The 14,022-nt window shown below is 39.6% G+C and overlaps 1 protein-coding gene across 1 annotated transcript in view; it reads right to left on the reverse strand.

The window, feature by feature from the left end:
• The window catches only part of LOC109079510 (immunoglobulin superfamily DCC subclass member 4-like), a 73,117-nt gene that overhangs the window by 28,411 nt on the left and 30,684 nt on the right, over positions 1-14,022 (reverse strand). Inside the window, exon 4 of the mRNA XM_042760099.1 lies at positions 6,024-6,157. Within this exon, the coding sequence (XP_042616033.1) occupies positions 6,024-6,157 (134 nt within the window). The remainder of the gene's footprint in view (positions 1-6,023; positions 6,158-14,022) is intronic.

Below are 14,022 nucleotides of genomic sequence, written 5' to 3' on the forward strand. Positions count from 1 at the left end.
ACACATATATATACACACACACCCACAGATTATAATGAAGTAAAACATAAGCGTGCAGCTATGGATACGGTATGACGGTCATACATTAATCACTTTGATTACATACAGCAGCAATCAAATATGCATGAGAGCACAGGGATTTAAAATGGGTCAGATTTCTGAGGGTACAGGGTGTACTGTCTAAAAGAAGTGCGAGTGTGTGTGTCTGTATTTAAAAGTAGGTACACCAGTGGATGTGCGCCTGTGTTTAAAACACCCCAGATATTAAGAACAGTAGGCCTCTACAGACCACAAATACCCACTTGAACAACAGCATAAGTTTGCTTATATGGCTTTTTCCAAGTTAAAGTGAGTGTGTAACAATATAAACAGTATCAAGCAGAATGCCAATGAGCCAAACTGCAGCCTCCCATCTCAGTGAGATGAGATACCTGATTCACAAACACTCATAAAGACTGTTACTGTGTACTTGAGCTGTCTGGTCTCAGGGGCAAAAGATGCATTGTAATCAAAACTACGATTTCTTCAAGGTGAAGACTGCTCTCTTTCAATCTGTCTTTCTCAATTCAGCATGATTTTATTTTTTCAAGACTGTAAATATGAAATATTGACAAAGTTTAGGATGCATGTAAAAATAGAACAACATATTAATAGAAAACATAAAATAGACAACACATAAGAACTTACGTGAATGACTGAAGTGTTTATGTTACAAATAGAGGCCATCTACATTACATAAGATGTCTCCATATACACGCAGACACAGGGTCACCATGGTGAGAAAAAGCGTATAGAAAACATACTGGGATAATATGTATTTATGTGAAAGCATATCTAGCAGCCAGTGCTGCTCTGTATTGTATAGTTATTGTGTTCAATGAACCTCTCAACTTCTTTTTTCTCATTCTAGTTCTCTTTTTTTCATCCTAGATCTTTCTCTTATTCCATCTTTCTCTCTTCTATCTATTTAACAAAATACACATTAACTCATTAACAAAATTTTGATTAAATTCCACAGACAAAAAAAGGTGGATTGTACATCATTAAAACTGCATGAAGCACAACTTACATAAAATTCCTTTTTAAACAAGCAGCTTTCTGTTTTTCAACCAACAACACAAACCCAATATGAAATCTGTGCGAGGAAATCTTTGGCCTTCACAAAAAATTCCAGATGGTCATTCTATTTCTCTCATTCTATTACTCCTTCTCTCGTTCTCTTACTTTCTCTCAAACGTTCTTTCAGTTGATCTCTCTTAAGTTTTTTTTCAGTTTCTTAATTTCTCTTTCTCTCATTCTGTCACAATCAGACACATTCCACTAAAGTAATTTCGCTTTTCTCCATAAAGACAGAGAAGCTATACGAAGCAACTGATTCAAATAAAAAGGTGTTGAAAGAGCAAATGGGAGTAAAAAAGAAAAAGAAGAAGAAAGATGAATGTGGAACAATTAGAGAGATGGCTTAAAAGATGAATGTGTGACACTGAAAATCATTCAGGTCTCTGGCTGATAATGCAGAAACATAATGGAAATGAGCAAAGGTTAGCATGGAGATTTAAGTCTTTCAGAGGTGTGTGTGTGTGAAGGGGGTTAAAGGCAGAGACTGACTTCATAGCATTAGCGATCCGTCTCCCTCATCTTCCCACATTCCCTTTTATTTCATTTAGTTCTTTATCTCTCTAGCCTTCTCTGCCTTTGTTCCTAATCTTATTCCTCTCTTCCATCCCTCCTTTTGCCCCCTCCATTTCATCAGCCAAGCAGTCTTAAGGACAGCAGGAAATCAATTCTGCCTGCAACACAGACCACCTCTGCAGAGGGCACTTATACACACACACACACGTCTGGTTTACTATCCTTGTGGGGACTCCCCATAGGCGTAATGGGTTTTATACTGTACAAACCGTATATTCTATCCCCTTACACTAACCGTACACCTAAATCTACCCCTCACAAAAACTTTCTGCATTTTTACATTCTCCAAAATACTCCTTATGTATGATTTATAAGCTTGTTTCCCATATGGGAACCTCAAACTAAGTCCCCATGGTGCCATGAGTCGGTGTGTATTCAGGTTTAAGTCCCCACTGGGATAGAAAAATGTGTACACACACACACACACACACACACACACACACACACACACACACACACACACACACACACACACACACACACACACACACACACACACACACACACCACTAAAAGTGCCACTGCAGATATTCAAACTTACAACAAAAAGACTGGAGGAGAACCATAAATCTGGTATTTTTCACAGTGTAAGGGTTCATTTCATAAGGAATCAAACATTTCCATTATTCTTCTGATATAAAACTGCTCAGAGTATTATGAAAATATACTGCAACTTTCATTCAAAATAGTCCAAAAATCTAAAATTTGCACCAACGATCACTCATTTTTACACATCAGGGCCATTCAGTGTTCAGAAACCTGGTCGTTCATCTGGGTAAAGTAATCCGTTTGTTAAGCCGACATGTAACGAATATTGTTTCTGGCCTCCATTCCGTTTAAATTGGGAAAACTATCTCAACAGCCATTTTTGGCACTTCGTTTGTAGGACACATTTAAGGTATGCTTGTAAAAACTCATGATGTACTCTATAGACTATGGGCTAGGGCTGCACGATTTGGGAAAAAAATTGAATAACAATTTTTCTGGTTAAAATTGTGATTTGTGATTTAAAAGGATACTCCATCCCAAAATGAAATTTTTGTCATTAATCACTTACCCCCATGTCGTTCCAAACCCGTAAAAGCTTTGCTCGTCTCCGGAAACACAATTAAGATATTTGGGGATGAAAACCGGGAGGCTTGAGACTGTCACATAGACTGCCAAATAAATAACACTGTCAAGGTCCAGGAAAGTATGAAAAGCATCGTCAGAATACTCCATCTGCCATCAGTGATTCAACCGTAACGTTATGAAGTGACGAGGATAATTTCTGTACGCGAATAAAACAAAAATAACGACTTTATTCAACAATTCCTCTCCTCTGTCTCTATGTCCCCACATCACTGTAGATTTGAAAAAAAAGCCGTTATTTTTGTTTAATTAGCGTACAAAAAGTATCCTCATCGCTTCATAACGTTACGGTTGAACCACTGATGGATGGTGGTATTTTGTTGTTTTTTTTTTTGGTGTGGTGTCCATTTTTTTTTAGTTATTTTTTTTTAATGATTTTTTTAAATAACAATATAATATATAATATATATATTATATAATATATAATATATAATATAAAAAATTAATGATAATATCAAATACTAATTTTATTTTACAGAACACTATTATTTTACAAAAGAACGTAGGGGTTATTTGTTAACATGCAGGCAGCCTATAACTTTACATCATATGATACTTTTATGATAAAAACATTTGACAGTAATTTTCTTTTTCAAGAGGTAAGTAAAAATCAACAACCGAGTCCATATCTTTAAAATGAAATATGAGCCTTTTATGAAACCTGGTACACTCCTGAAGTAAACTTCTATACACTGGAGAAAAACATGAACTATCATATATTTACTTAGAATTTCTTAAGAGGGAAGTGTTATTTTTCCTATTTATGACCAAAATAAGACTGCGAGCGCTTTACTAAGCGCTAAACACAGGTAATGTCTGTTTCATTCATACTGTAAGCCAGAGGGTGCCCTCGCTCAGAAACTCCACATATGCCTCACAGAAGTAATGGAACTCATGACGCTCCAGGAAATCCCTAATATGGACAAAGGCATCCAGTTATCCCTGTTACAGAATAAAAAGAAGATAGAAATGTTTGAACTGATTAAACATGGAGACAGTAATCACACGACATGACACAGTTTATTTATGTTCTTCAAGCCATCTTGGGTATTTTCATAAGTAAATTCATAATCCAGTGCTAATCTAGCCTTTATTACAGTATAATATATATATATTTTCTGGCTCTTTCTAGCTGGCATAAAGTTGGTTTCACGTTGGATATTCAATATTCGCAAGTTTAGGGACCTTCTCTAAAGTTACATACGACATTGGTATACACGTTTATAATTTCAATAGCATTTGAAAAGAATGACTTATAGTCACACAACCAACAGTAAAGTGTTCGTGAAGGTGTCAACTATAATGCACACCTTTTAGATTTCTGATATTTATTAAAATAAACTGTCAGAGCATATGTAAATATTGTTATTATAATAAATATCAAAAATCTAAAAGTTGTGCATTATAGTTGACACCTTCATGAACACTTCACAGTAGGTTGTATCATTCTCCTTAAATACTACTGAGCTTTAAATGACAGCATATTTTGTGTTTGAGCCCATTCAGTAGTGAAATACATAATATTTACATATGCTCTGACAGTTTAAGCATTTCACCACTGAATGGGCTCAAACACAAAATATGCCATAATTTAAAGCTCAATCGCATTTAAAGAGACTAACAGTCATAAAACCAACTGTAAAATGTTTGTGTAGGTGTCAGCTATAATGCACACCTTTTATATTTTGATATTCAATAGAATATAATGTTGTCAAATATTTTGTAATGATGTTTTTTTTTATTTCAGAAAGGGAAGGTTTAACACAAAATATACCATCATTTAAAGCTCAACAGCATTTGAAAAGAATCACTTAGTCATAAAGCCAACTGTAAAATGTTCATGTACATGTCAAGTATAATGCACACCCTTTACATTTCACTACTGAATGGGCTCAAACACAAAATATGCCATAATAAGCCACATCAGACGAGAAGCCACAGATAAGAAAATAAATGCCACATCAGATCAGAAAACAAAGTTATTTCAAACACCTGATTGATGTTGTGGAGTAAAATCATGTTATAAAATGTTCTCTTTTGTTGGAGAACAGGTTTATAAATAATTCTTATTAAGTTCAGAAGGATGTTTGGCGAGTTGTTCTTCAGATGCATGTTATTAGCGACACAGCACTTGCAGAGATGAGCAGCATTTACTACTGACGCTGTGCATATATTTATTTAATGAAAAATCGCAGCCTTTGCGATTCAATAATCGTATCAAGCCAAATCACGATTTCGGGTTTGATTTCGATTAACCTTCAGCCCTACTGTGGGCTCAAGGCATCCCAGACACCAATATTTTAATAGTTCAGAAAAGATGAATCACTGTCTGGCCATCAGAGATATCAGTATGGAGATGAAGATTTAAATCATGATATTTTGGTAAGATTACAGCATATTGTGAGTGTACATAAGAGTATGTGTGAGGACCCAGAAACTGTGATGTGTGACATCAACCAAGTGTATCAGGGGGGTAATAGAAAAGATATTATCATTGGTAAACAGTAGAACTAATGATACAAATAAAATGTCAGTGCCACACTGCAAGCTGATATTAACAGTTTGTATGTCATATTTCAGCACAAACTGATTTGAACCTGTCATAGTGTAATGCAGCCTGTGCAAAGAGACTGTTAGTGAAGGACGAGACGGTTCAAAACAACACTGGCAAAGCAGCAAAATTAATTTCACATACAAAAAGGCTACACTCTAAGAAAAGTTCATACAAAATATGGTCCAATGTACTGCGTTAATATGAAGGCATTGATTTCACAGGTGTTTTGAATTATGCATAGCACTGTGTTGTGTTTAATGGTTGAAGGAAATGTCTGTAAACTTAACTGAAAAGGGTACTGGCAATTTTCTACCAGGACATTATCCATTTTTCTATAGATTTTTTTTTTTTCATACAGTGCACTTAGATAGCAAAATAGACCATTTAATTCCAAGGCTCAGAGAAAATGCGATGGGAAAAAAAACTAAAAAAACCAACATAGATATAACTAACATGATAGCACTTTTAATGAATAATGAATTTTCCCAGAATGCAATGACTGACTTCAAAACCTCCATAAGGCCATTACTTTGCAAGTCAAAGAGATGAGGTGAATTGAACTTAGGAGTACAGTATATGTGACGTATTGTGAAAAATCAAAGGGTGTCTATAATGGGGTAACTGGGAACAGGTCTTTGTGGTATACCTGGGCTAACTGTGAGAGAAGCATCTTGGCTGAAGCGCGTGCGGGCAGAGTTGAAGGCCAAGCAGCGGTACAAGCCTTCGTCTTCTTTAGTGACCCCTAAAATCTGCAGCACCCCATTAGGAAGAGATATATACCTGTGTGAGAGAGAAAGAGATTAGCATCAATGTGTGTGTGTGTGTGTGTTTGTTGCTCTTCTAAACTGAAGCTACTTTTAAGCCTTTGGAGGCGAGCAATCTGCTATATATTCTGGCGCTAAGCATTAGTCAACACAGAGCAACATATAAACAGGCACTACACATAAATATGAACCATACTGCAGAAAAAAAACATAGCGGGGGAGGAAAAAATGGCAGAAAAAAAGAAGCAGAGATGAGAGTTTAGTCTACAGATGTAAAAGAACAAACCAAGATGGCATCATGTATCTTCAAAAGTCAATTCCTCTCTTTCACCTGCTCTTTCTCTCTCTGTTTGTGGTGGCGAGGTCAGGTTGCAGCCCTAATATTCATTCCATAGTCATCTTCTCTTCCCCCAGAGACCACTTTCAAATCCCCTTTTCCATTCAGGACAGATATTATACACCATTAATCTTTTAAACTCATCCCCAAGAGCAAGACACTCTGGCAGAAAGGCCACAAAGACCAAGGCTGTGTGAAATCTGTGAGTGTGAGCGGGTTAAAATCGGCTGTATGTGACTCGCTTATAGAATTCATTGGTGCTCAGAGTTCAGCTGAGGACACATCCACACCAGAGCTACACCTCCAGCAGCACGGCAACGCCTCAGCTGCGCTCGGGATGTAAATGAGAGAGTGACTGCAGCAGCCGCCAGAACACGACAGCACGGCTAATGTGCAAGTGTGTTCTCATTAATATGGAGAGGGGCTGTGAATACAATACAAAAGGAAGCATCTGAAGCAGACAGGGAACAATCTCTGAGGCACGTTTTCAAACAGTCTGTCTCGCTTTTTAAGTTGGATCTCATTTGTATTTCCACTCTGTAAGAGGTCAGAGACTTCATGTGAAGATGCACTAATTTCTAATGCTTGAAAGTGGTAAACAGATGGGTAAGGGTAAACATCTGGCTAGCTGTCCGTGTCGAAGAGGGTCATTCAAAGTCCGCAGCAGAATGTAAAAGTTTTTTTAATTAAAACATGTATATACACTACTGTTCAAAAGTTAAGGGTCAGTAAGATTTTAAATGTTTTTGAAAAAAGTCTCTAATGTTTACCACAGATGCAGTTATTCGATCAAAATAACCAGCAATATTGTGAAATCATATTACAATTCAAAATAACTTTTCTATTTGTGTATATTTTAAATCATCATTTATTTCTGTGATGGCAAAGCTGAATTGGCAAAGCCATCAGGGTCACATGATCGTTCAGAAATCATTCACATATGCTAATTTGGTGTAATATTTCTTATTATTATCTCTTTATTATTTATTATATAGCCTATGTATCAATTCTGATCAATATTATCTTACTGAAAACAGTTGTTCTGATTAATATTTTTTAGAAACCATGATCGTTTATTTTAGGATTCACTGATGAATGGAAGGTTTAAAAACAGCATTTATTTGAAATTAAAAATATATATATTTTGTAACAAGTCTTTTTGTCACTTTTGATCGATTTAACATATCTTTACTAAATAAAAATATTAAGTTCAAAATCAGAGTTGCACTGACCCCAAACTTTTGAACAGCAGTGTAATATTTTTTTTTTTTTTAGCTTTTATAAACTAGTATTATGAACGAAAGAACTACATGAAAAAGCTCCACCCAAACTTTTCATACACCAGTTTAGAAGGGAGTCTCCCTTGGGTGTTTCTCAATCAGTGGGTGTTTATAACCAGACTGTATTAATACCAGTCTGGATAAAATCATGACATCCACCCCTAAACCTAGCCCCCAGTGATTTAGAGCAAACTGGGTAAAGTAGATGAAAAACGTGCACACATTAGGAAATGCCCTTAATTGATTAGGCAATGGCCACTAGCCTACTGCAGAGATTTATACTTGGTTGAAGCAGTGGCAAAGAGGAAAGTGTTTGTTGGGACCTGGATTTGGGTTCAGGTTCAGCTTGGGTCATGTTTTAATCCAGTCCCCCTCTGTCTCCCCCCTCTGACTTCCTGTTCATTATTCCATTATCCATGTTTTATTTTATATTTTTATACATATTCAACTCAAAACTCAATTTGATGAAATCTGATGTACATCATTACACAGCTGCTGCCATATGCAGAGAAATATATCTATTTCTCAGTGGATTCCTCAACAGAAATTGACAGCGGATGATGAAATCTCTAAATGATGCAATCAGGAGACATTTTCATAAAATTATGTCCTTATTTGACATTTCAAATGTCTTTACTTTTCACTTTGCACATTTTCCTAAGCATTAACTAACAGTAGGTTTAAAAAATATATATTTTTGTACTATTTTTTGTAAAAAAAAAAAAAAAAAAAAAGACAGCCTTTGATAAATTGCATTTATGTACAAGGCAAAACAGACACAATTAACTGTGTTAATGAGTCCTAATAATATTATATGATATATGTGGCATGTGGCAAAAGAGACCAAAGAATGATTTAAAAAAACTCCATTCACAGTGTCTAAAAAAGACTATAATTATATATGTGCTTTATGCTACACACCTACAGCTCTGTATGTGCAAGTGTTTTATGTGTGTGCTTAGATGTGTATGTGAGAGTGAGAGAAAGTTGTTTTTGTTATGGTCTTATTATAAAACAAAAAAGGACACTTTCACTCTCCAGTTCAAGCATATGGCTGTGCAAGAGAGAAAAAAAGAGAATCAACAAAGAGAGACTGAGAATAAAATCAAATCAGAGTTTGGCAAATGAAAAATATCCTAGACCTCGCAGGCAGCCATATGCAAAAACAAAATCAGAACTCAACATAATGTACTATAAAGCAAGGCTATATTAGGACCATATATATTAAATATAATTTAACATACAAAAAAGGGAATTCAATTCTAGAAGCTCTTTTTCTTAACCTTCCACCAACATCTCCACATGCAAGAGACCAGACAATATAGTGAGACAAATTACATGAGCAAATGATTATATAATGTACTTGTAAACTCAAAGTTGCAAAGTAACATGCAATGCTATCTAGACAGTATATTCAGCAAACCTAGCTACATCCAGCAAAATGAAATTAAACATTATTGCTATAAGTGAATGAACAAGATTCATTGAAATGTTTGGGATGCATGTATGATATTTATGCTTAAATGATATTTATATTTATAAATGTAATTTAATGCATTTTTTTCTTTGCATCAATCTTTACATGCCATGGACATTTTACAACTATTATTTAACAGTGCATTTCTTTACAATTTGTTCTATAACTTTGATACAAAGTAAATGCTAAATTTTCAACTAGTTCATTGGAAACCCATCATTTTTTATTTTTTATTTTTTTATTGGAGTTTGCAAATCTGTCTTTATACATAACCATTTCAAAACATAAGATTCCTGTGATATGGAATAAGAACATTTGGTTTAACGATTGAAGGAAAAAACTAATTAGGAAAAATCTTAGAGCTAACAAATTTCTATCTATCCATAATGCATGTAAATATCTTTCCAGTGTTATCAAATGTTATATAACACCATAACAAGGTTTTGTGCCAATCTGGTCAATACTTTACATGATTACTGTGCTGCATAGCTAGCAAGAGGTTTTCTTAACCAAAAAACAAAACAAAAAAAACTTTCAGATTTCTTACCGATTCTGTAGCTGACCTTTTCAGCTAGGGTGAGTGAGTTACAGAAATTTGGCAGCCTCTGCTATAGTAAGCCCTCTTTTTATCACATGACATGACATACTTTAAACCGATGACCCGGACTTCATTTGATGCAACAGTTCCCTGCCCTCTTCCTCCCTCCCTGTGATGTCCACCTCTTTGATGGGGCCCATGCCCAACTCTTTGACCTCTGATGGGCCTCTTGTACACAGAGTCATTGATTGGCTCCTGTCATGTGCAGTCTCTCCTGCTCTATATTGACAAATTGCAAAGCTACTGTAATATCCACACACTTGGGAAATGGTAAGCAACTGTGATTACCCTATGAGAGGAACTGGCAATAATGTAACATGCATTCACTGTTTTTGGCTACCTTGTTTCAAACAATTTGTAATTTGAATTCTTTTTAAACACGCAAAATATTCAAATGAGTTCTTCAAAAAATCTATAGGCATAGCAAATATTTATTCAATAGATTATTTTTTAATCTACTGGATAAAATGACAGTCAAATGTATTAAAATAAATGACTAAAGTGTATAACTAAAAACCTAAATGAAAGAATGTCTAGATGAAACACATACTTTGATATTGATATAATTATATAAACTGATTGATAGTGATATTATGATATCAGTCTATTATATTAAAGGATGCTGTAATAAATATACATTTGTATGTGAAAACATTACTAATGTGAATTTAAAAAAAAATGAAATGTGTGAAAATGTACCATTACTTATAATTTACTATGTCATCAGGAGAGGTGGCCAACTGATGCTACATCAGGATACTATCCACAGACTCTATGGATAGTCTTATTATGTCTAATGAGTTTTCACCATTAGGCACGCCATAAGAATTCTCCTGATAAGACATATAATTGGAAGAGCTGGGCAGCTTAAATGAGTTGAGTTTAAATGAATCCAAGTACTGGTATATCAGTAATGCCTTTCAGTTACAGCACTACAAAAGTACCTGGTAATTTTGTAAGTGTTGTGCATAATTACTTTTGCATAATCACCCAAAAATGAAATTTCTGTCATTAGTTACTCTCCTTCATGTCGTTCCAAAACCCGTAAGACCTTTGTTCATCTTTGGAACACAAATTAAGATATTTTTGCTGAAATCTGAGAGCTTTCTGACCCTGCATAGACAGCAATGCAACTACCACTGTTACTGTTAGTATCTCCCTGACTGTCCAAGTTACACAGTCTACATTGCAAGTGAAACTGAATTCCAGATTACCAAAGATGCTTTTCGATTTGTTCTTAAAACATGAATATGTGGATCAGACTGCTTCAAACTCGCTTATTAAGACCAGTTTTTATTACTGGTACTCATTTGAATTGCCAATGAATCCATATGCGCAACGGACACATCTGTGATTGTTACAATGTTTGTTACAACTTCTGCAAAAAACATTTTGTAAATGAAAGATTTTGAGTTTTTTTGACACAATTAAAAATATGATTAACTTTTACTTGGTTAAAAAAAGAAGAAGAATAAATTAGTATTTCAAATAAATGCTGTTGTTTTGAATTTTCTATACATTGAAGTAACCTGAAAAATGCATCTTGGTTTCCACAAAAATATTTAGTAGAACAACCGTTTCTAGTATTGATCATGATAAAAGTTCCCTTTCAGTCGGTCACTCTTGACGCCACGTCGGTGACCGACGAAAATGGGATATCACTTCGATAGACCAATCTACTTCGAGTGTAAACTAAATGAGCCAATGCACATTGGCATGCAATTATTGCATCCAGCTGCCGCTGATCACAGCGTGAGTATAAGAAGGCAGCAGGTGCAATGCATACCAGCTTTTTGCTTCGAAGCCGAGCGAGAGTATCATTCTGCTTACCTCAACTGTCGACGTGAACTGCGAGTTCAGCATGCTCTGGGAAGCTTTCTGTGTTGGCGAGACGGCGTTTCAGCGGCGGTCGTTCCAGCGTCGAGTGGATTGCACACTTCAGGCTGCACTACCCCCTGTCGTGTTGCAAGCGGCCAGCTCCCCTGTGCGCCTCAGCACCAAAAGAGCATTTCCTGAGAGCGAATTTCTTCTAAAAGAGCTCCACGGGTGCGTCTTTATAAAGACGACGGATCGTCCTTATAAGGATGCCGTTTCACCCGTGCGTTTCTGGATGCGGTCGTTACCTGGCACCGGGTTATGGTCACGATCGCTGCCTCACGTGTCTGGGCGTTAAGCACGCTGAGGTGGCTTTCGTGGACGAGTCATGTTCTCACTGCGGGAAGATGACCGTCTCAGAGCTGCGAGCCAGGCTCCGCTACCTTCAGGGGGGCGGAGTCCCGCTGCCGCGATCTGGGGCTCGTTCTGGCGGCCGACAGACGAGAACCACTTCCGGCAGTAGCACGGGCGGTTTGAGGGTTACAGTGGTGGCAAACCCCGCAGGGAACCAACCCTCTGGGGACCACCGGTCCTCTTGCACCTCTGATCCAGTGGAGCAACCCACGGAACGCGCTGGGCCCTCTTCAAGGAGCGTACCAGCGGTATCCAGTGGGCCTCCCCCCGACCGGATGTCGATCTCAGCATCGGAGGGAGAGCTGTCGGATGAAGATTCGGCTGCGCTGCCGCCCTCAGGCACGGTGGCAAAGCCTGAGTCGGATCCCGAAATGGCAGCTATGCTTTCCCGGGCCGCCGAGATGGTAGGGCTCGAGTGGAATCCTCCACCGCGTCCCGAGCCATCGAGGCTGGATGATTGGTATCTCGGGGTGCCACGCGCTGGTTCTCAGCGCCCCGCCCCAGTGCCTTTCTTCCCGGAAGTGCATGATGAGCCCACCAAGTCGTGGACGGCACCTTTTACTGCCAGAAACCGGCCAATGGGCTCCTCCTCCCTCACCACCCTTGATGGCGGTGCAGCGAAGGGGTATTCGGGAATCCCTTCAGTGGAGCGGGCGGTAGCGATGCAATTGTGTCCTAAGTCCGCCTCCTCCTGGCGTGGAGACCCGGTGCTTCCTTCCCGGTCCTGTAGGCACTCGTCTGGTCTGACTGGCAGTGCCTATGCGGCTTGCAGGGAAGCTGCTTCCGCCTTACACGCCATGGCTAAGGCACTGAAGGACCTGCACGAGGGTGGTCACGATCCAGAAGTTCTGAAAGAGCTTCGAACCGCCACTGACCTCGCGCTCCGAGCGACGAAGGTCACTGCGAGTTCCCTGGGTCGTGCGATGTCCACGCTTGTGGTCCAGGAGCGCCATCTCTGGCTGTGTCTGGCAGACATGAGGGACACCGACAAGGTCCGGTTCCTCAATGCCCCTGTGTCCCAGACCGGCCTCTTCGGCGACGCGGTTGAGAGCTTTGCCCAGCAGTTCTCGGCCCTCCCAGAAGCAGACGGAGGCGATCCGAGACATCCTGCCCCGGCGGGCAGCTCTGCCTCCACCTGTCCGCCGGCCGCAACACCCCAGTCTGCTCGTTGCCGAGGGCGGGCCCCTGCGTCCGCCCCCGCTCCTGCGCCGCAGCCGCAGCAGCCTCCAGCAAAGCAGCGTCGTGGAGCCGGGCGTGGGAGAGCCGCCCCGCCTGTCCAGGCCCCCGCCAAACCTGGTGTTAAACGCAAGAGCAAGCGGCCCTGAGACAGGCGACCCAGAGATGGAGGGATCTGCTCTTCGGGAGATGGTGAACGCACCACTCCCTCCCCCGGAGGAGGGCCGGGTGGAGAATCTTTTGTTTCATTTTTTCCCGCCGTTGGCCTCGCGGCCGACGGTACCCAAATTCTCAACAAAAGAGCATTTTCCCTTATCTCTGGGTCCCAGGAGGGCACGGAGAGTTGCGGACGGCCAAACACCGGACCTCACTCATCCTCCTCCTTCGCCAGATGGCAGCAGCGGGCGGTTCGAGAGCGTCAACAAAGGCCCTACTCACGCACCCTCTGCCAACCCGTGGAACCAGGTGAGCCCTGCACCCCACACTCGCACCACACTCAGGCCTGCTCACAAGCCGCCCGAGATGGGTCCCTGTGTTCCACCTCGCTGCCCCACTGCGGGTACGGCTGTGGTTCCACTGGTCCCGCTTGTACGGTTTCTAAGCGATAGAGCCGGTCCCTCCAGCCGATATGAGGACAGGGTTTTACAGCCCCTACTTCATTGTACCCAAGAAAGGCGGTGGGTTACGACCGATCTTGGATCTGCGAGTTTTGAACCGGGCCCTTCATCGGCTATCGTTCAAGATGTTGACGTAGAAACGCATCTTTGGGTGCGTCCGTCCCCGA

Source organism: Cyprinus carpio, chromosome A7, assembly GCF_018340385.1.
Source record: "Cyprinus carpio isolate SPL01 chromosome A7, ASM1834038v1, whole genome shotgun sequence".
In the NCBI taxonomy this organism is placed as follows: domain Eukaryota; kingdom Metazoa; phylum Chordata; class Actinopteri; order Cypriniformes; family Cyprinidae; genus Cyprinus; species Cyprinus carpio.